This window comes from Rhyacophila brunnea, unplaced genomic scaffold (genome assembly GCF_057557595.1).
Source record: "Rhyacophila brunnea isolate RB1 unplaced genomic scaffold, BYU_Rbru_1.0 scaffold_12, whole genome shotgun sequence".
In the NCBI taxonomy this organism is placed as follows: Eukaryota; Metazoa; Arthropoda; class Insecta; order Trichoptera; family Rhyacophilidae; genus Rhyacophila; species Rhyacophila brunnea.
The window spans coordinates 4,607,365-4,631,431 of NW_028232774.1; the positions used below are offsets into that span (position 1 = coordinate 4,607,365).

The following is a 24,067-nucleotide window of genomic DNA, read 5'->3' on the forward strand; positions in this document are numbered from 1 at the left end:
TTCGATTTCCAGTTCCGCATCACTTTTCGATTTTCGCGCATGTCTTTTTTCATTGAAAAAAACATACAATAATTTATATTCGAATGGATTTAAGTTCTATTCCATTTGAGTCGTTTTTTGCGACCCGGGTTTCGCCTTTCGGCAGCTTCGGGCACTATGTGCACTCACCAAAAGATAAATACACACTGACAACGAATACAGTTAATTCTAATAACTTAAGTTAATTCTGACTCAAATGGAATACATAGTACAAAATTTAAATTCATTAGAATTTAAATTCAAATTCCATCAAGTACACTCGGTCGTATTAATATTACAATATTTTATAATCAGTAAATTTTGTCAGTAAAATACTGAAAATGAAACGAAATTCAAATTCAAGTCTTGTAAATATGACTCAGTTACGATTTTTTTCTGTTATCTAGTAGGTAACACAGCCTACCTCACTACTGGTTGAAAGTCGTAAACAGTAGCTAAACAAAATTAGCATACTCAAGCAATTAATAATATTAAGATCATAGATTCTAACTAAATTGTAATAATAATGAATATTAAAATGTAATGCACATATACCATACAGCGTTATGTACTTAAATTAATAAATATTATCCAGTAATTAGGTATTAATTCAAAGCTATATAATACTTAATTGCATTTGCTTTAGAGAGCCATTAAAATATTACACTGTTGTTGTTATTACGATAGGTAAAAGATAAAAACAATAATTATATTGTCAACTTAGTTCTTGGTTTAAAAAGAACAATTATTAATGTTCTGGTTCGATAACCAGGGAATAGAATAATTTTCCCGGTGCAAATGCACCGAACAGCCTTCAGCCAGTGCACGTGGCCTGCCAGACTGACAGGCAAGCACTAGTGAGACACTTCATAGTATTATCAGATTATCACAATATGTGGGTAGGTACTGTGAATTAATAAATTCACTATCACACCATTATTGAAGTGTACACAGAATTATGGTACTTCCTAATGCTTAGTGAAATTTCAAACAAGTGATTTAGTTTTCAATGTCAAAATTACATAAGGTGCATTGGGGTAATTCCGACAGGAATTTCTATGAGATGACTAGAGGTTATATATTTCGGTTAATTATTCAAAGTGTTTTATATTTACTGCCATTATTGTTTTACTTCTGTGTACTTAAAGAAAAGATGTATGATAAATATATATTAGATTCTTGAATATATAGTTGGGTTCTTTAAATTGAGGATTTGAAATATTGAGTCATTTTTTTTTGCATTGGGGAAATTACGAACTATCTTGGGGTAATTCCGAAATTATTCAAAAGTTGATTTTATTGCACTTTGACCGAAGGTTTACCTTTATTTTTTGACCGTAATTAATCCTCACACAAAATATCATCAATTTTGTTAATAGTATCCAAAATCCCTAACTTTTGATACTATTAGTTCGGAATTACTCCAAAAAAAGATAGTGGTTCTCAACATGTCAGTTAAGAACTTAGGATTAAAGGGATTGTGGAACGGGATGGAGCAGAGTAGGTTTATTCCCGGTTGTTACTACCAGTTTTGTTCCCACCGGTGACAAATAATGAGAAAAATATCCCAATATGACACAAGTACCTACCACCTTAAATCATTAAAATAAAGACGAGGAAAATCAAAGAAGGTGATAATTTTAAAAATCAATTTTTATTTGAGTCTACATTCTTATTTGACTACCTTGATAGAACAATATTTTTTATAAAGATATATTTTGTTTACTTACTGCTTTTTGCATAGCAAAATAAACTTTCTTCATACCCATACAATTAAATTATTCAACATTAAAAATGTTAAATCAAAGTCGGAACTTGTGTTTTTAATTATTTTCATCTACTTTTATGGCATAAACTTATAATTTATTCCTGCTAGCAAACCTAAAACTAAAATGCGGGCTACACTGTTAAAAAAATATAACAGAATTGCTTAAGATATGGACTGAAAGCCTCGCATATACATAATAATGATCTATTGGTTTGGTACGCAATCAGTCAAATTAAATTCTATCTTTATCATTACATAAGTAATATTCTATTTCATCAGCACTTTTTTTGTATATCTATCTTCTTCACTATTAATGACTCTGGAACGTTGTCACTATCTTTTCTTTTGGTCGTAATAAAGGTTAGCTGCTGCTGTGGTCTCATAGTTTTTAAGAAGTTGATAGAGAAGTATGTTTCCTCATGTTTTATTATTTCTTCTATGAACCAAATATAGTACCTCCATTTTTTCTGATTGAATATCTGACAAGCATTGAATCATTTAATTTGTAATTTTCCTTCATGGCAGGGTCCTTTTCTTGAGTTTTGTATACTATATCTTTATTTTTCAGTTTTAGTAGCAGTTGTTCATCTTTGTCTTTTTCTTTTGAGTCTTCTCTAGTTGTCATATTTTTTCCTTTTACAAAAACATCAACGTTGTCTTTGTCATCTCTTTCAATGTGTCTTTTCTCTTCGTTTTTTTTGTCTGTTTTATCCGCTTGATTTTCTTTACCTTTACTTTTTTTGCCAACACCTTTACTCTTAGTACAGAGAGAATTTGAATCGTTGTTGGTGAGTATCTTTTCGTCAGTTAAACTTTCACCATATTTCACATCTTTTGTTTTTTTTGTGACCTCGGTTCTTCCTTGTATATTTTTCAATCATCTTCAGAGTATTCATCCATCAATTCTTCAAAATCAAGATAAACTATAATATCAGCATTGCTATATTCGCTCATGATGTCGGATACACTAGTTATGCTGTTAAGTGAAGGCTGGCGTTACCGCACATACCCAAGATTATAATAGGGCGTGCGATAGCTTCTTATTAGGACGACGCTAAATTTACTTACTTTAATATTAATTTAATTAAATATATTATGTACATCTAGATTATATATAATTTTAGTTTCTTTACAGATTGAGAATCACTGCCAATTACTATGAAAAAGTTAAGTGGGCTATTGCGGAGTGAATATGTATCGGAATAACCCCAAAGGGGTATTTCCGAAAAAAAATTAAAAACACAGTTAGGACGTTGTGCTCCTCTGACGAATTCGTAAAAAACGATAATCTATCGTAAAAGCATTCAGTTATTCAAATAACTTACCAGAATTCCGAGATATGTAAGTTGGGGTAATTACGAATCAGCGAAAATGGCGCGAAAAACACTTCTCCGAAAAAACTTGATGGTATGCACGCATTGTTGACACTAGCGACTAGCGACGACTTACGAAGCGATCACAATGAACATTGCTTCTTGACTTAATGTTGCCAATAGGAAAATATCGCTTCGATTGGTAGAATTTTTGAACTTTCGGAATATACCCATATTCGGAATTACCCCAATGCACCTTACCTACTTTAATGAAAAATTAATAATTTTTACGCTTGCCTGCCATCTGTTGTTTTGGTGAGAAATCAAATGGTATTTTAAAATATATTTTATTTTTATTCCACTAGCGACATCTGCATTATTAATCCCCCTAAGCCAGGGCCTCCAGGCTAGCCCCCTATCAGCCCCCCACCCCTTGCGGAGGCCATGCAACCAACCACCCAATATGCTCCTCTTCAATATACCGAAAGGTTAAATAAGAACTGGAGACCTAAACTGAAGTGGTTGGGCCGTGTACAAAGCGACATGCCTGAGGCTTATGTGATGAAGGAAACTTGCAGCAGACAAAACCTAATTTATAAATTGGTATTTTAATTTCAGCATTTTTTTAATGAGAAAGAATCGAGCTTAGTGACAGTAATAGTATGAAAATTATTTACCTATTACCTATTATAACCTTATTTTTCTCTTCAAATTAATCAATAACCATTCAGATTTTCCAAAAATACTGTCTAATAAATACTAAATATAAAGCACCCAGAGTAAATATTCGTCCTCACATGTTCTCACTAGTATACATTAATACATATAAAACAAATCTAGGTTACAATAATAATTGTCCGGTGGCTCGACTCTGCAGAACCTTGAATCTTCAGTGACCGAGTGGATCCGTTTTGTTTTCTTGCCTCTTTCAAATTAAATTGCTCCAAAATCCACGAACAATGGTATCTGGACAACTGCTTTTTTATTGTATTTTTCCTGTCTTCTCTGGAGATATACTTTCTTATGTTTTTCTGTATTTTTTTTCTATTTTTCTTATGATTACTACTTTTACAGCTGGACCTAATATTTGATCTAATTTAACTTGATCTATTATGCTTTTTGTGTCTGCTGCCTGTTATCAGGACCATTACATATTATTTTATTCTATATTAAATTATTGCAAGTGACTCATAATGTATGAGAAATTGAATCATTTTTCATTGTACATAATATATTTGCCATTATAACACATACATTGTATTTTTTTAAATCTAGGTCCAGTTAATGGATGAAACAGATATATGGAGATAAAAAAAATACAATATATGTATTATAATGGCAAATATAATATGTAGAACGAAAAATGATTCAATTCTCATACATTATGAGTAACTTGCAACTCCTGTAGAGTGTTGACTACACATATTTATAATCATTTTGAATGAAATTAAAGGTATATTGCATGTGTTGTAAAATGTTCTATAACCACAGATATCTGATATATTTACCAAAATACGGATTCATTCACAATTTCAAACTAAGACGTTTACAATTAATAATACCATTTAAGTTTAATGATAATATGTATTTTATATGATCATGAAAGATTGATTTTTACTATAAGAAAGGATAGATCATAATTAGGGAATCCAATTCCGGGATCCCGAGCTATTTTCGATACCTATGAATCCCGGGATTGATAAACATAATACCAAAACTTTCGGAATTGATTTTTTTATCAATTTTTATGGAAAATAAAATAAAAACGAAAATATAACAGAAAAAATACTTTTAATAACAAATAACTACATTAGAAATAAACTGAGTTTGAATGAAGTTTGATTTATACCCATGTGTAAGTTGCTGATTCATTTTATTTTTTCACATAAATTAATAAAAATGAGAAAGATTGGAAAAAACAATACTTAGCACTATTAACAAAGTAATTCCACCATGATTCCATACGTTTTACTGCAGTTTCATATTTGGCTGACTAATTAGATTTATGAAGCGGAAAGGCCATAAGTACACCATGATTTGCTTTACTATTTTAAATCTCGCTAACCCGTTCATTAAGTCTTTACTATCAGAAACAGCAATCTCAAATTAAATTCACATTATTATTTATATTACAATATTATTTACTCCATTAAACTTATGTATTTCCAAGATTGAACATATACAATATTAACAATAAATGTCTTAAATAGTATAAATTATACTAGATTTATTTTTGACCGATTTTATCAATGTTATTTGTAAATATAAAAATTTTATATTAACAATGCAATATTAACAGGATTGTCAAATTGTAATCCCGAAATCACGGGATCAGAATTTTGGCTCGGGATTGGATTCCCTCATCACAATAATGACATATTTATCATTCGTAAAAATCGACAGAATGTCAAGACTTAGCTCCCAAATAATTAATCTTCGACTGTCACTCGGCACGTGGGCTCTTAACCTGAATACGTGGAAGGGGAGGGATGCGCCAAAAACACTATTTTCCTATGGTTGGTATAATATAATATAATCTCAAGGTGGAATTTTGTTTGGAAAGTTTCTTTCAATCCATTAGAATACCATCATTTAGGATAACAGTACACACAACCTTTATCAAGGTTAGCAGTTTATTACTTATATTTTGTGGTTTTCCATAATTGTGGTTATACACATTATTATTACAAAAAACCATAATGAGTTATAGTAAAATAAAAAATAAATCACAGTAATTGATATAAATTGGGAATATGTGAGTAATGATGTTCCTTATTCCTACTATTTATTGTTTGAAAAACACAAATATAAAATGTAATATTATTATGCCTCATCAATGAGGATAACCCAGTGACAAGTGCTATATCATTTTCTAGGTAGAATTTAAAAATTAGTCTACAGAAGTATCAGCACACAACATTATTAATCCTTTCCACGCGGACAGAACACCTGTTGTACACTAATTAATTGGCCATTCGATATAATTAGCATGTTATTTAAATGCGCTAATTAAGAAGTAATTAATTCTCCGCGGTCAACAAGATAATTTCCAATTCGGCACCGCCAATTGAACACCTACTGGTCGCCAGGACAATTGGCTGATGGGACAACTGGGTGCCAAACAGATGCATGAAATATGCGCTGAAATAAATGTACGTTATGTCATGTATCAGCAAATAGACAGGCAAGTATAAGTATATAATTAAAATAAAACAAGGTTTATGGCTGTTACAAAGACTCATGACTTCGGTGTGTTTTCTCACATTCAAATATTACACTGAACCGCCGCGATATTGCGCGACTAATAGTACGAATGAAAGTAGATACAGGCGGACCTCGACTTTCGAACGTTTGACTTTCGCACAATTCGCTATTTCGCACATTTAAAAAAATCATTTTTTTAAAACGTTGCGCTGTGGGGTAAAAATATCCCCGTCTCGCTCGCTCACAAGCAAGTGCATTTCTTGCATCACTTGCATCCTGCTCACACCTGTCACTTTGCTTGTGAGCTAGCTAGGATAGGTTTAGCGAGTGAGAAACGGAAAAACTGTTGATACGAACAAAAAGAAATCAAGGACTCATAAACTTCACACGATCGAGACAAAGATGGAAATTATTAGACGTTCTGATAGCGGTGAATCTTTTGCATCAATCGGACGTTCGTATGATACAAACAGGTCTACGATATGTTGTGATAATTGTGGAAATATATCTTTAAAGATTGTTTCCAAAAGACACGGCATAGTTATGGATGGAATGGAAAAATCTTTGTCATCGTGGATCGATGACCAACATCAAAAAGATGTCCCTCTGAGTATTTCAATTATTCAAGCGAAGGCTCTTAGTTTGCACAAAGATTGGAAGGCTAGATTAAAAGAAGATTCTAACACGATTTTTCAAGCATGTAACGGTTGGTTTATATTAATTTCACTGGAGAATCGGCTGATGTGGATAAAGATGCTGCAAAAGAATTTATTTCCTTATTATCCAAAATTATTGAAGATGGAGAATATTCCTCTAGCCAAATATTTAATGTAGATGAGACAGGTTTATTTTGGAAAAAATGCCTAGTCGTACATTTTTATCTAAGGAAGAATCAGTTGCCCCTGGGCATAAACCTTCTAAAAATCGATTGACATTGCTTCTTAGTGGAAACTTAGCTGGTGATTTAAAATTGATGCCAATGTTAATTTATCAACCAGAAAATCCTAGAGCATTGAAAGGGAAAGATAAAGAATTGCTTCCAGTCATTTGGTAATCAAATAAAATAGCCTGGGTTACTGCGTTAATATTTAAAGATTGGTTAACTTTACATGTCATGGCAGCAGTTAAGCAATATTGTAAAGTTAATAATTTACCATTTTAAAATATTTTATTTAAAATAAGAAAAAGAAGAGTGGCAAACAAGTTAACTCTTGATAACTTTTTAAGGGAAACACCCGCAAACCTCACTTAAACATGTCTCTTAAACGCCTCTTAAACATCTTATATTTACTTGATAAATAAATATTTTTAAATACATACAATTTAAATATTTTTTTTACTTCCCTCTACTTTCGAACATTTAACATTCGCACACACTTTCAGGAATCAATTATGTACGAAAGTCGAAGTACTCCTGTACTAAATGTATGGCGACGAATCGTTCCATTCTCCACATTGATCACTGTTTAAGTGTGCATAGATGTTCTTTTCGTTTGTTATAACACTACCATTGACATCCGCCAAACAGGCAATATTTGCCACTGATATATAATATATTATATATATATAAATATTATAATACATTTTGATTCTTATACCCTTCCAAGTGTGGATGATTCAAATATAATTTTCTATTGTTTGAATAATTACTATGTAAATATTATGAAAATGGATATGATTGATTATTGCAATACCCTATGTAATTTTAATGGTGAAATAATAAACACTAATGTTCCATTGTATCCATCAGGCCAAATAGATATCAATTTAATAGAAAATGGACACCATATATTATATTCAAGGATAATGGTAGAGTTAATAGAGATATATTGTTTAGGATTGAAATAAACAATAATTTTTCTCTATTTGGAAAAGTGGTATTTATGCGTCATTTGAAAATGGAAGAAATGAAAATTATTAATTTCTTAATCACACTGTGGAAATACATATTATGCACCAACCGCTAGGTAGAGGTTAACACACCTGGTTTAGGAAGTTCACAGGTTCTGGCAGAAATGCACATATTGTTTTTAAATCAATATAGTTATAAGATCGAAACTGTCAACAACATAATGTGTAATACTTTTCCACATAATTTAATAAATTTTGTTGTTATACATTGTTTACTATATAGCGCTGCCAATAAATAGTTAAATAGCATGACATCCTACGCATCTCAGCCTTATACCCCGTTTACACATGCATGGATTTATTGCTGACAGTACGATTATCGCGGCCATAACAAGAAATCGCATGATTGCATGCATGGATCAAAAAACTTGTGAAGCTTCAGAATTTCTTCGCAATAATTGGTACTTGCATGGTGGGTGTGCATGCGCAGTAGAACGATAGCGGCAAACCTACCGGAAGAAATACGAACTACACCTCACAGAATATTTTTACGTTTACTGATTATCTACGAACCTGTCTAATTGCACAATATAATGACAAAACTAGCTTCTAGCATTCGTTTGAAGAATGAGATTGGAGAGATAGTCAGCATGTTTACGTGTAAACAGTTATTATCGCGATAGTTTAAAATACACACTATTGGCGCAAGTAAATCCATGCACGTGTACAGGCGCTGTAAACCAACAAATAAGATACAGGTACCTACTTACAACTAAAAATCAATGGACACAATCAAGACATGTCTTAAATATTTTGCTTTGTTGTGAATTTATCATTATTAGTCATTGTTCAAATATTAGATAACAAAATGCAAAGATGCGTGTTTTAGCTAAATAACTGAAAATGCGAAATCCGATAATGAAAAGCTTAAAGCTCCTCTCAGTACAAATATTTTTGCAATAACCATGTTTATGAGGTGTGTGGTACATAGGTACATACCTATATTGTTTAATAAATAATGCTACATTCCTTAAATCTTCTGTATTATTAACTTAAATAAAAAAACTATTTCATTAATTCATTAGTGCATGATCCTTGCCTACATAAATAGTAAAATTGGTAAATCTTAATGGTACAGATAAACCAGTATAAAGTGTCAACTATTTTCACTGTATACAGGAGATTATCAGATATCTGTTTTAAAATGCATAAACCAGGGAAACATCTTCAATTCTATACCCATATTCACCCATTGTCCGTTGAAGCTATCAAACAAGTGATTCAGTTTTCAATGTCAATGTTTATTCGGCGCTCTTGTTTAAATTATAATATGTATTTCTCCACGTTGATCCTTTTAATAATCCACCTGTTTCATTTAAACATGCTATCTCAAAAATTTTGTATAAATAGATATTATAATGTATTTACTTATACATATATATATATTCTTTTATTTTTTATGTTACTTTTTTATTTTTCTTTTTTATCTTTTGTATATCATTTAATTATTCATTATTCTTCCTCATTTTTTCTCATTTTTCTCATGTAATCTTCTTATGTAATTTCTTTATATTTATGTTATTTTACTCTCTATCTTGGTAGGATTAACTATATTATAATGTATATATGGAAACTTTGCTGGTTGCAATTAACTTTTTAATATTATATTTTAAATTTCTGTAATCAATATGTAACTGTTTGTTTTCCTTAATAAAATAAAATAAATAAAATAAAATACCTACGTGTTAAGTAATGGAATTATTAATACTTTTTTAAGCTTGCCTGCCATCTGTTGTTTTGGTGAGAAACCAAACCGTATTTTAAAATATATTTTATTTTTATTCCACTAGCGACATCTGCATTATGAATCTTAAATTTTATGATAAAGTGGTTGGTAGGAAGGTAGGTAGGTACTTACATATTATTATTTTTAATTTTACTACTCAAGTTGAAAAGGAAATTTCACGGAATTTGGAAATTTAAAATAGTTCATCGTATTTATCGGTGTTGGTTTTCTGTGGTAAACCAGGAATGTTTTTAAGTTTTAATTTGTTGAGAATTTACAAACATTTTATGAAAATTGAAAAACATATAATCTAATTTACCACAGAAAGCTAAACGTACAAATAAATGCCCTGAGAATTGTTGTTTTTAGACTTATCAACATATTCACGTCATACACGGATGTTAACTACAACAAATACACTAAAAAAAAATTGCTTAAAATCAAATGAAAAATAATCGCCACAAATAAATAAATTGTAGTAGTTACTAAAAATCTCATGAAATTAAAGCATTTTATTGAAAACAAATTCATTTCAGGTTTTGGAGAAATGTTCCGTTTTTCAAACACATAGGTTTTCTATTTTCATTTATTTCAAACACATAAACACATCGCACCCCCAGTAAGATACTGTCGTAAGTCTGAAATGGGCGTTTTCGAGTTATGGATGTGGTTGGATTCGTATTTTTTTTTGCTATTTTAATAAAATACTATCGTATCTCAAACGCAAATAGTGTCGGAGAGAAAGCACTTAATACAGTACATTACTTTCCGAAAACTGTTAAATAGATAATAAAATAGTGTTGTAACTAAGTTACGACAGTATTTTACAAGAAGCTTTCTAAAAAACTAAAACAATACTTTTCAAAAAAATACTGTTGTAACTCTGTTACTACAGGAAAATCTTGAGATACAGCGTAATTTTCTCACTAATTGCAAGGATATTATTGTTCCAAAGTATTCAAACAAAAAAAACTGGAAGCAGCAGAGGCAACAATTTTTGTTACCTATCAACAATTAAATGGAAGTAAAATACAAGAAGTATGCAAAAAATACTTTATCAACACATTTGGGGTGAGTGAATGGTACTGCTCCACTGCATGGAAAACAAGAGATCTTCTTTCCGGAACGCCAATTCCAGAACAAAGAGATCACAAAAATCACAAAAAAATTGGTGATGATTAAAAAAATGATATAAGAGCTCACATTAAGTCTTTCCCAGTGATCGAGTAACATTATTTGCGTGCACAGACGTCTAAATTGTATTTAGATGGTAAATTAACAATCGCTGAAATGTATCGGTTATACAAAAAACGGCTCTATGTTACGACGCTACTCCCTGGGTAAACGTCAGATTTTTTTACTCTACACTTGAAAGTATCTAAATGCCATTTTTTGAGCATAGACAACCATGGCTATCCAGCTATTATAATCGTAGACAATAAAAATAACCGCTATTATAAGCGAAGACAATAATTACGGTCACAGAGAACAGTGAAATATTAATTAACTTAATACCTAATTAACAATACAATTATTATTACGTTGGCTACAATACTTGTCGTTTACATTTTTCTATATCGGATATATTATGTTCTTCGTTCATTCTCTTGGCTCATCTCGACCGATACACCACGTGCTAGCTGAGCTGATCATCGGAATTATTCACCATTCATTCTTCGAGCACGAGTAAGTTTCGCTGCATTGCTGAGCTTCCATACACGTACGTACTAGTGAAGTATTTTGAAGTACTTTGAAGTATTTTCTTATAACGTTTATAGGTTATATAAGTAGGTACTTAATACGCATTTATCACGTGTTTCTCATAACGTTTATGGTTAGATAAGTAGGTACTTAATACGCATCCATCATGTCACGGTTTGTACTGACAATTGAAAAAATTTACCTTCTTAGCAGTACCGAAGAGGCCGCACTTAGTTTTTTACAGGAGAAAGTGTGCGAGGCTGCAAGCACCTCTCTGCGGTACTTGCAACAGAATCACGACGTGGGTGCGACATGGGCCTGGACACATGTGGCGATGCCCAACGCACAAGAGTTTTTCTAAGTCCCCAAAATCCGGTACCTTATGGGAGCAATCTAAATTATCGTTTGGTACCATCATCAAACTCCTCGCCTGTTGGTCATACCAATTCTCTGGCGTGACCACTTCGGAGATAGCGTCGGTTTCCCCCAAGACTATTGCGGTATGGAACCAATATTTCAGGGATGTCTGCTCAAATTATTTTGAAAAGAATCCATACAAAATCGGTGGTGACGGGGAAGTGGTAGAGATTGATGAATCGGTATTCGCTAGGCGCAAAAACCACCGTGGACGGTACCGAAAGGAGAAATGGGTTTTCGGTGGTGTTTCTAGATCTAACAAACAGGTATTTTTAACTGCGGTACCTGACCGTAAGGCTGCAACTCTTCTGCCACTCATTGCAGGCAATATTGCTCCCGGGTCAATAATTTATTCTGACCAATGGCGCTCCTATAATGGAATTCCGCAAATACCTGTAGAAACTGCTTACGAGCACATGACAGTAAACCATAGTCAAAGTTTCGTGAATCCTGAAACTGGGGTTCATACTAATATGATTGAGGGAACTTGGGCGCATGCTAAACAAAGGTTAAAGGCATTGTATGGTATCCCTGAATCGTCGTTGCCATCTTACTTGGATGAGTTCACGTGGCGGAAGAGATTTGCCAAAACCAACACGGATGCATTCAATAATATATTGTTGCATATCAGTGAATGGTATGTTGTGACATGAGAACCTCAACCTGGCTTGCCTGTTCTTCAAGTCAACCGGATTCAGAGGTCCTCGACTAAAGCCGCGTTGACACGGTCCACGTACGATCCAGGTACACTTGGATCGAGTGCCATCCAAGTGCACTCGTATGAGACATCTTCATACTAATTATTCCTATCCAAGCTACTTGGACCGCGTCCTACTCATCCAAGTTAACTTGGATAGGAATAATTAGTATGAAGCTGTCACTTGGGTGGCACTCGATCCAAGTGTACTTGGATCGTACTTGGACCGTGTCAACGCGGCTTAATGGATATTTGTTCTGATTTAATTTGTTTCAGTAGACTGCGGCAGCACTTATTGGTTATTATGAACCGGATTCAGGCGTCCTTAACTATCGACGAACCTACATGTTATATTTAATAATTTATTTATGGTGTAATTCCCGTGCAGCCACCAGGCCTATTTATTGTCTTCTAGCGCATCGTTTTCCATCTGGCTGTGTGAACTCTCCTTCGGGGCATGCATATTTATTGTCACCAGTTTTTGACAATCGGGCGGAATCCGCGCCGTATTTTTGTTGAATGGATATTTGTTTCAGTAGACTGCGGTAGCACGTATTATCTATTATGAACCGGATTCAGGCATCCTGACTATCGACGAACCTACCTGTTCTATTTAAGGCTATACTTCAGCTGGGGCACGGTCTCAAACGATCGTGACTATGCGACGCGAAGATTGTGCAAATGACGCGTGCAGAACAAAACATAATGTGTACATTTAATGTTATGTTTATTGTTCTATTACTAATAATAATATATTGACAAGTTTTCTTTTTCAAGTAAATGGGTAACGTTTTCTGTCATCTTTACACGATTTAAGAATTAATTCCCCCGTCACCATCACAAAACAAATTGACGTTTTCACAGCTCGACTTTCGTTCTGATTTTCAGCCGGTCCGAAATTTCATCGCACCTATAGTTGAAAATTATTTGCCGTTTCACTGAAGTACCTTCTTAATAATTTATTTATTGTGTTATTCCAGTGCATCCACTAGGGCTATTGTCTTCTAGCGCATCGTTGTTGCATATTTGTTTTGATTTAATTTGTTTCAGTAGACTGCGGAAGCACTTATTAATTATTATGTACCGGACCGCAGGCAATTCAGATTCTGCGTTTGATTTCTTTGCCCTGTTTACTGGCTTGTTCACTTGGTTTTTTCGTTTTCATTTCTAGGCCCATATCCCCATCAACTTTTTGTTTCTCCAAATAATATTTATGTTATCCTGCATAAGCCAGTTATCACATAGGTTTAATGAAGAACCATCGGTAGTCTCTAAAGCCATATTGAATAATTAGCCTTCCTATTCGTGTATTGTATTATCGTTGTCTCGGTAGTGAAGAGACGTGTTCCACATCCACAAAATTCAGAGATATAGGCATTTTAAAATTCCAAGTCTTATATTAATAACTATAAGACTAAACACTATATATTTTTGTATATACACCTTTATTACTTTTAATAGAACCATTCTGCGATCATATCTTGGTTACCCCACAACCATAAATTTTGGTATTTGAAGAATTTTATCGTTTGTTCAAATAAATGTTTTCACATTTGTATGGAATAGTTCTATTCATTATCGAGGCGACATGTAAACTAATTTTATGTTTTGATTGTTCAGTATGCTGGGAAAGGCAAGGTGAAATGTATCAATTCTTGTAAACTGCCGCATTCTCCATAGCACAGGGTGAGTACATTGATCAGACATCATCGTTTTCAACAAACTGACAGTTCTAGGATTAAAGTGTGTTCTACCAGAACTATAAAATAAATCTACCTGCTAAATACATTAATGATATAATGGTATAGCCCAACGTTATTGATGCTATACAATTGGTCAGATACCAAAAACAGCGTTCGATGAAACAATAACAATGTGTTTTGTTTTCTTTTAACACTAACAATATGAATTAGTAACTTCATATTCAATAAAAAAAATAATAAATAATAATTTTCTTTCGCAAACATCCCAATGATTTAATTAAAATAAAAGAATGTGTAATACTTAAACCATTTGATAATTACTAGATACAATATTTTATTTTAATTAAATCATTGAGATCGACAAGCAGCCTTTACTGCATGGCTAGACACCCCTATTCCTTCCGTCGTGATCACCGCCAAGGAGGTTTCAAATATTTTGCTGCTGTCTAAATCCATTATGTACCTAAGTTTCCATGTATAAATTGAAGAGTGACATTCCAAACCGGCCTAAGTCTAAAAATCTGATTTTGAGATAATCATATTTTTGTGATTTGCAATTTACCTCTTAATTTTTCGGTACTATAATGTTTGGCAATTTCATAGAAAATTCAAAGACTCGAAAACATAATATATAAATAACATTAAAAAGTATAGTAAAACTTCAAAAAAATTCATTCAAAAACTGACTTTTTTTTCAAAATGGCCCTAAGTCTGTACTAGGTACAGTTTGGGACACAATAAAGTAAAGTTGAGTGTCTTTTGTGTATATAATTATGATTGTGTAATAGAATGTGGTCATGGACAGGTCTGTTGGGATGATTAGTGAATAAAAATAATATAAAATTTCTTTCACTTTATTGCATTTTTTGATAAAATGTAAACATTGTAACTTTTACAGCAAAATAATATATTATATAATAATACTACAATGTAGGATCATTTTCAATAAAAAAAATAGTTTACTGATGTGCACATGAACTTATAAAACACAAATTCTCTAATATTTCGTCTGACATTTCTAATCTGACGGGTTACAATATTATATTATGGCCGCTTGGAGCGTAAATGTTGCAAAAAAGTTCAACTGCGCATGCGCATATAACCTTAGGCCAGTTTGGAAAGAATCAACCGTTACCTTAGTGCTGTTTTGAGAAAAAAGGCACATTTCGACATCAAATTTAAGAGACTTAGGATTTTTTGTAAAATATAAGTTTTAGTGAGAATATAGATCTCAGCACACTCTATCGGATTCCATCAAAACATGAAAATTTGTAATTTTGGACTAAGGCCGGTTTGGAATGTCACTCTTCAATTATAATATAGTTTGTTAATGTTAATAAGAATTAATTAATTGAATATATTTGTATGTATGGTGGTACAGATTTTGCTACCGTCTAATTCGTTTCCATGTATCAATTATAATATAGTTTGATAATGTTACAAATAAGAATTAATTAATTAAATATATTTGTATGTATGGTGTATTATAGTGGCCTGCCAGTTTCTTTGGCAGATTCTTCTGGCAAGAGCTCATCGAATTGCCGGATTTTATGATAAGAATAAAAAATAAAAAATAAATCTTTCTTTCTCTCTTTTCCCTCCGACAACACTTCCAGCCCCGGCAGATTTTTATAAATCTAGCCGTATTCCCGGATTTTATTCCCATCTTTGGGTGAAATTGGTTTTTTTATGGTAAATAATGTATTCTTAGTTTATTGGGTTATTTATGGGAATATTTAAATGAAACTTTCAAGAAGAATAGAAAACCGTTTAATAGTGCAGAGGAACTTTACACGTGTACTGAGTCTCGCCTCTCTTCACCTTGGCACATTCCTTACATACTCTTGACGGGTGTGCGTTGCTGGAATCGTCTGTAAGGTATGCTTAGATAATCCGACAGGCAAATCCAGCATCACATTACGCCTCGTAGCCTGAGGAGACGAGACATCGTTACCAGAGGACAGTAATGTAGTAGCTTCGTTACACACTTATTTCTGTAATTGAGGCCCAAATTCATCATGTCGCTGAAATTGGTAGATGATATCCTCACTATGGGCTTATCTCTCCAAGAATGTAAGATACCTAATATCTCCTTTTATACAGATAACCAACTCGCCCTTCCGTTCAAAGACTGACTCAAGTTGAAGACCTCTATTTTTGCGAATAGTCCCACAGACTAATGTTTTTCACCAGCCAACCCGACACTACTGTAAACTGCCCAGGTGCTGGAGTTTATTCTGCTGTTGACCACGATTCAGTCACACGAGCACTAGGTACGCCTTGCATGTCCTCGCCTACCACGAACGACCTCACCTACTTCTTCTTCCACACCGGTCACTCCCTTGACCTCCTTTGTGTCCGAGATGGACCAGGAAGTGGGTCCTCGGGCGTGTCGACACCCGAGTCCATACGAATGCGTAATCCTGCTCTGATCATCTGTTCCAAAGGCCTCCATTTCAGCGTGAAAACAGGCTGGAATCAAAACAATATTCCACTTTAGTAAACTGAATTTAATCCTCGGGAAACACGGGCATTGTCAAAACGTTCGATTAACTTATATAAATTATATTTGGTGATTAAATTATTACCTTGTGACGTATATATTAGTCGATTATCCGGATAATATTGATTGGTTTGTGACAGCTGAAACAAAAATAAATCGTTATTTTTGGATGTAGAAAAAATACGTGACTTATTATACATACATAATTATTGTATGAAATAGTTACAATTATTCAATATTCTAGGCTTATAAAATAATATATCGGCACATTATGAAGTAATTGGCATATAATGAGAACTTTCAAGCAATGCATTCGGATATTTTGACAGTTATCTGACATCCATGGAGAAAGAGGTAAAATGAATTTAAATTACCAGAAACCATCAATAAACATACAATATCATAGATAAATTATTTCTCTTACCTTATTGAATCCCGTTCACGAGAATTCTCTCTCTCTCTGGAGATGGTTGGATTGATAGTTATTAACTGAAATTGGTACTCATAACCCGGCATTGTATACTTATTATTATTCTGCCGATAAGTTGCCATTTTTGACAGCTTGCAATACTGTTCAATATTGATAAGTTGGCCCATAGACTAAGGTTGGCCTCCGCCACGACGTGAAGTTATCGGCAGAATATTATAATATGAAAATGTATCCCTTCGCCGGCCACGGCCGATTATTATCGATTGATCGTTTCAATAATAATATAGTAATATTTTGTTATCATGTCGAAGCGTAATGAAATATGGAAGTTCCTATTTCTTTCAAGCGTTGATTATATTTTGGCTTTTTTTTCTTTTAAAATAAAGCTACGTCTTTTTCAACCTTGTAAATGGCTAATTTTGAAACAATAATAATTAATGTCGTCCACGAAAGCCGACGATAAGCGCGGTTGCAATGCAGATACGTTTCATAAAACACTTATTTACATATTCCAAAGTTTTTTCGTCGGCCTTCAAGACAAGTAATAAGATAGTAGTTATAATATATTAAGTTGTAGTCTACCCCTAGGTTGAAAGCATAACCGAGAAAATTAAGATTTAAAAAATTACGAGGTTAGTTTGGTATATGTAATATGAAAACACGCTTCATGAATATTTATGATAGGTATATTATGCCGAAAGGTAAGTTTTAAGTAGGAAAAGTGGCATTTTAATGAAAACCAGTGACGTTTAATTTCAATCAGTGCGAGCCGTTTTATCGAGGCTATTTGACCGGGCCATTTGTTTGTGGAGGCGAAATGTTTTTGGGGCTCATAAACTGGAGCCTGTTTTATTTATTATACATTTAATTAAATGAATACAAATACGGAATACTGACTATGGATACATATTATTATCTTATAAAAACAATCACTAATCAAAGGGTAAATAAATGCCATTCAATGGCTCATTTTCATCTCACTCGTATTTCTTATTTTATTGATTAAATTTGAGTCGGAATAATCTGAAATAATAACAATATCTTAACCGTTATTTTGAAAAATTTTCCTTATTTTCGCATACTTACCTACCTATTTGAAGCGTTTTTATATGAATGTTTAAGCACGAGTGTCTTTGTGTCGAAGGTTACTTTATAATTATTTAAATTTAATGAAATGCATTGGCGAAGTCTAATATGCTATACTGATTTTTGTAATCTATTTTTCATTGTAAAAGATTTTTATATATGTACTTATAATAGCGTGTTACCCATATAATAGCATTTTTTCAAAGATTGTCTATGCTCAAAAAGTGTCACTTAGATGCTTTCAAATATTGAATAAAAAAATCTGACGTTTACCCAGGGAGTAGCGTCGTAACATAGAGCCCAAAAAACAACAAGCTGACAGCAATATGCCATTTGGAAAAGAACACTATTATACGCATCTATAAATTTAATGACGAATTTAATATTGGCTTCTTTAAGCCTAAAAAAAGATTTGTGCGTTGAATGCGACCTATACAATAATTCTTCACCACCAGATGAAAAAAAACAACTTCAAGAAAAATATGAGACACATCAACCTGGAAAAAAGAGGCAAGGGATGAAAAGATCAAAGACGTAGCAGAGTCCCGAACTAATGGCCAAAATAGCATCATTAATGTAGCTGTATATGATTTGCAGGCTGTTTTACCGCTTCCTTGCGGAAATGTGTCAACTTTCTATTATAAACGAAAGTTTGGCAATGTACAATCGTACAGTCTATAATATCACTGAAAATATTGCAAACTGATACATGTGGGATGAGAGTCAAGCTGCATGAGGATCCAATAAAATTGGTAGCTGTGTACTCGATTACAATGCATGTGAAAAATATCACCACAATGAGCATTTTATTTTTTACAGTGACAATTGTGCCGGGCAGAATAAAAATAAATAAATTGCTGCAATGTATTTATAATTATGCCACCGGGAATTCACAAAAAAATACAACGATCTCTCATAAGTTTTTGGTCACCGGGCATAAACAAAATGAAGGCGATATCGTCCATTCTATAATTGAGCAGCAGAAGACTAGGGTTCTAAAAAGTGGACCAATATTTGTGTCCAGCCAAATGATTACCATTGTACAAACAAGTAAGAAAACAGGACAACCATACATAGTTAAACCCATGACGACAAATAATTTTCTCAACATGAAAAAACTAGCAGATGAAATCGGTAAAAATTACAACACGGATGAAAATGGAGAAAAAGTTTTGTGGCAGAAGATTAAAGTTATAAAAGTAGACAGAGACTATCCATACATTATTTTTTTTTAAACCAGTTATCATGAAGAATGTAGGAAATTGAATGTTCGACAACAGCAAATAGGTAAACCGTTACCAATGGATGGTTTCAATATATCCAAAGCATATCAAGAGTGGCCAAAAATAACGACAATTAAAAAGAAGGATTTGCTTTCCTCTGCACCGCTAAACATCGTGAATTTTATTATGATTTTTTTGCTTCTCTTCCAAGTGATGTTTAAAAATTAAAAATCGTATGTAAAAATTTTATTTTTCCATTAAATTAAATAATTAAGTATTTTTTTGTTGTTTTGAACTAATAATTGTATTTTTCTTTTTTTTCAATAAATCTTTAAAGTTTGTACCATAACTTAATATTTTGAAAACCTTCCTTTAAAGTGCCCAACAAATTAGTTGAAATTATTAGAGTGATGGTAGGGAAATTTACATAGAAAGTATTGAGTTGATTCAAATTTTACCATCAAATTGTCAAATATCCTAATAAAATACAGTCGTAACTCAGAAATATTCAAATATCTCCGTTTGTATATGTTTTAGAGAAAAATCATGAATACAGTTGAAAATAGATCATGTTTTTCCATAAAAATGAGTAATAATTTTTACATTCAGACTTTTCCTGTATTTACAAAGAATATTTGAAACTTCAAATGGCTCTCCTGCAAAATGCCAATTTTTGACTTACTACAGTATTTTACTGGGGGTGCGACATAGACAATTGACACTTTGATGTCAGATAAACCCTATCTATTTCTATTATCTGTAATCTGAACACAGAAACGGTAGGAGCGTTTTTATCACTTCTTGAAGTACAATTTTGAAATACGTTTAGCAGTCTAGTGGGTCTATTCTATACTTATCGAACACTAAAGTAATAAATAGTATCAAACTTAGGGTAGGTTTGTATCAATATATTAGCACTTATTGTAACAATTACACGAAGCTGGTTTTTATTGTTGCAATAAGTGCGATATTTTAACAGCAGCAAGATAGGTGCTGTTAAAATATAGCACTTATTGCAACAATAAAAACCAGCTTCGTGTAATTGTTACAATAAGTGCTAATATTTTGATACAAACCTACCCTAAGTTTGATAATATTTATCACTTTATCACTTTATCACTTTAGCGGTCGATAAGTATAGAATAGACCCATAGATACCCAAAAATTTACAGCTCTGCTTTGTTTTAAAATTCAAAATTGAATGGCATGAAGACAGGAAGTACAATCGAAGACATCAGTCCCCTTGAATACACCGAAGAAGTTGACGAGTGATTAGTTTTAAACCTAAATACTAAATTTCTTTATCAAATGTTTTAATAATTATGTTTATTCAGTTTTTTATCCTAAATAAATTTATGAAAACATTTTAGTCAAATTTATTCTCTGATGATAGGTGCTAATGTTGATGGTAGGTTTATATACATACAAAAATGGTGTAAGTCATTGAAATAAAATATTTTAGAAAAAACTTTGAAAGTAGAAGTGGTGTAATTCATTTTGACAGTAAATAAATGATACATTTTCCAGTGTATTCAGGTAAAAATAGTAACTATTAGTTAAAAAGGCTTTTAATGAGTAGATTGTGCAAAGGGCATCAAAGTTTCTCTATTACACCAAGCTTTACAGTGTTTCTACTAAAACCCCAATTTCTGGAAATCAACGTCTTTTTATTTACACCACTTCAGCTTCCAACGGCCCAAATATAACATAACAAAATTTCAGAAAGAAACTCACCTCTGCCCAGAAACAGACAATCAGCGATGACCCCGACATGAGGAGTGGATAGTAGGCAGACATTAGGCTGCTAGCCCACGACTCTTTATACTGCAATCAGAAAACAAAATAATCATTAGAAATTGTTTACATCAAAGCTAGGGTTTCTTAAGAAAGCGGTGCCATTAAGTAGCTACCGTAATGTAGCGGTGGTTGACGTCACAAAAACGTTGTCTATGCAAACCAGATGGCGTTGATGGCTGCCAATAACGTCTTAAGACGTGAACTTTTCCGTGAACGGTACGCCGCTCATACAAAAATGACGTCTTTGGACGTCCCGCTTTAACCGGGATTTAATTTTTTTTTCAATTATCTCAACATCCAAATATGTTGAACACACGACATATATTGGAAATATTGTCACATACTCAGAATTGAAACACAATTCGTTTTTACCACTTGAAACGTAAATTGATTTTAATTTTTTTATTTTTGCAATAAAATTCGCAGCCTGCAAGGTACCGCCATACATGCACCTACCTGCAGTAAAAAGGCTAGGGCATTTAAATCCAAAAGTTGTTTATATTGTGTACTTTAGATATATTTATATAGATAAAGTTATTGAAGAAAATATTTTTCCTAGTCCAAACTCTTTGCATGCCAAATATCAATAGGTACTGTCTATTTAAACTTTTAAGATGCAGAATATGATATAAACAGAACATTGCATACGCAGTGAAATACTCAAGTTGATTACTCCACAATAAATTAATATAATACTGTAGTAAAATAGAATTATACTAAGGAAATGCCATTATAATATTATTATATCATTTTTCAAAAAATCACAGAGGTGGCACTAGTGTTGCGATGTGAGTATTGTGAGCCGATCCTCCAAATCGCTAGACCTCATGTTATAGTTTCAATAAAACATGCGGAAATTGCATTAAAGCGATCTTTTGTGACTCGTTGATTGTTCTCCAAAGGTGCAGGACTAACCTAATAATTATTCCTATAACAATTCAGCCTCTTTGAAGCTAGTGATATTTATAAATTTAAATAACTGCCATCTTTTTTTCTCGCAATTCTCGCAATGATAGTATGTTATAATTCGCTGTCTAAATTCCGGCTTGTTTTATCTCCATTTTAGTGAAATGTTCAGGAGAGCAATATCAAAGTTATCATTCAAATAAATAAACGACCAATACATACATGTTAAAAATTGTGTATTTCATTTGAAAGAAAAACTTGACATGAATAAAACCATACAATGATACAATGATGTTTTTCCTGTATTTTATACATTTTCCTCCTTCATCTGGTTCCAGGATTTTTGCAATACTTGGAAACAAAGTGTTATCCAAGTTCTGGTACAAACTAGTTTTTTAATTAACACACATATCGTTAATTTTATATATTAATTTCAATCATTCAAATGACAGGGCCATTTTGCAGCTCACGATCCGCTAACGCAAATTTTCGATGACTCACACATTACGAGCTCTATTTCAGCCTTAATGTTACGGATGCTGTCCTTAAGTTCATCAACAGTTTGCGGATTGCTGGCATAGACGCTTCCTTTCACGTAACCCCACAAAAAAGGAGAAGATTTTCTCAATACGACTGGAGAAAATTTGCCATTTTCATAGACAGTATGATTGTAAGATTTGTATGCATTGTGCGATGGGAGAAACGATCCATTGTGTTAAATGGTAGACTTTCAACTGGCGATATGTCAAAAAATACATGCAAAATATTTGACAGGTAACAAATCGTCGCTCTAGTATTTGTTTTTTGAAGCTCCATTTTTGGCGAAATTGACTTTTTAATGCAGTTCAATTTCTTGATAATGAACTGCACAAGTGTATAAATAAACGCATCGAAATAATTAAAAAAAATATTATATTTTTCATTAGAAACAGAGATATTTTTTCAAACTTTTACAAAACAATCATTCGGAATTAGCCTTTCCAATGTGCGGACCAAACGGCGTCAAGGAGGTTGTTATACGATTACCACCCCCTCTACGTGATTAGTCAACGGATCGCTTGTCTTTGTCTAATATTATCATTGTCTAGCTCTACTAACTATGTCCTCATTATACTAATTTCCGCCGTTTGAATACATTGCATATTTTTAAGGTTATCATATATTTTTAAAGCTAAAGTGTAGAATCTGCTGTTATACAAATTCTTCTTAATTAAATGAGTAATATCACTGGATTATTCTTTTAATATGTTCTAATATAATGTATCTCTCACTATGTAAAATAAATAAATATGAAAGATCTTCCAGCATTGAAATATAAGGTAATGAACTTCGTTTTTCGCCTCCTGAACATTTCACATATTGTCACTTTGGAAAAACAAATACTAGAGCGACGAAATGACAAAACTGTGACAAATGACAATTCGTAGCATGAGTTGGATAACCGTGTAATTAATTTGTTATTGCAACTGATAAATAATGATAATTCCCTCTAGATTAGATCTTCATGATAACTGGCTGTCGTAATAAGTGCAGACTCTTAAAATAACTTAGGACAACATTGCTTAATATCTCCTAACGTAATATCATGATTCATCATACATAATTTGGAACAGCCTAAAATAGTTATCATGTGATAACTTGGCACGCTCCGATGGGCGAGTCAT

General features: G+C 32.7%; 1 protein-coding gene and 1 long non-coding RNA gene across 2 annotated transcripts in view; both read right to left on the bottom strand.

Moving 5' to 3' along the window:
- The window catches only part of LOC147077670 (uncharacterized), a 130,979-nt gene that overhangs the window by 48,912 nt on the left and 58,000 nt on the right, over window positions 1-24,067 (bottom strand). The window contains exon 4 of the mRNA XM_085960667.1: window positions 21,435-21,524. Within this exon, the coding sequence (XP_085816793.1) occupies window positions 21,435-21,524 (90 nt within the window). The remainder of the gene's footprint in view (window positions 1-21,434; window positions 21,525-24,067) is intronic.
- Window positions 16,519-17,528, bottom strand: LOC147077671 (uncharacterized). Its single transcript, XR_015069240.1, has 3 exons — window positions 17,386-17,528; window positions 17,047-17,101; window positions 16,519-16,930 (listed from the first exon to the last, which is right to left on the bottom strand). It is a non-coding gene; the product is annotated as an uncharacterized LOC147077671 (long non-coding RNA).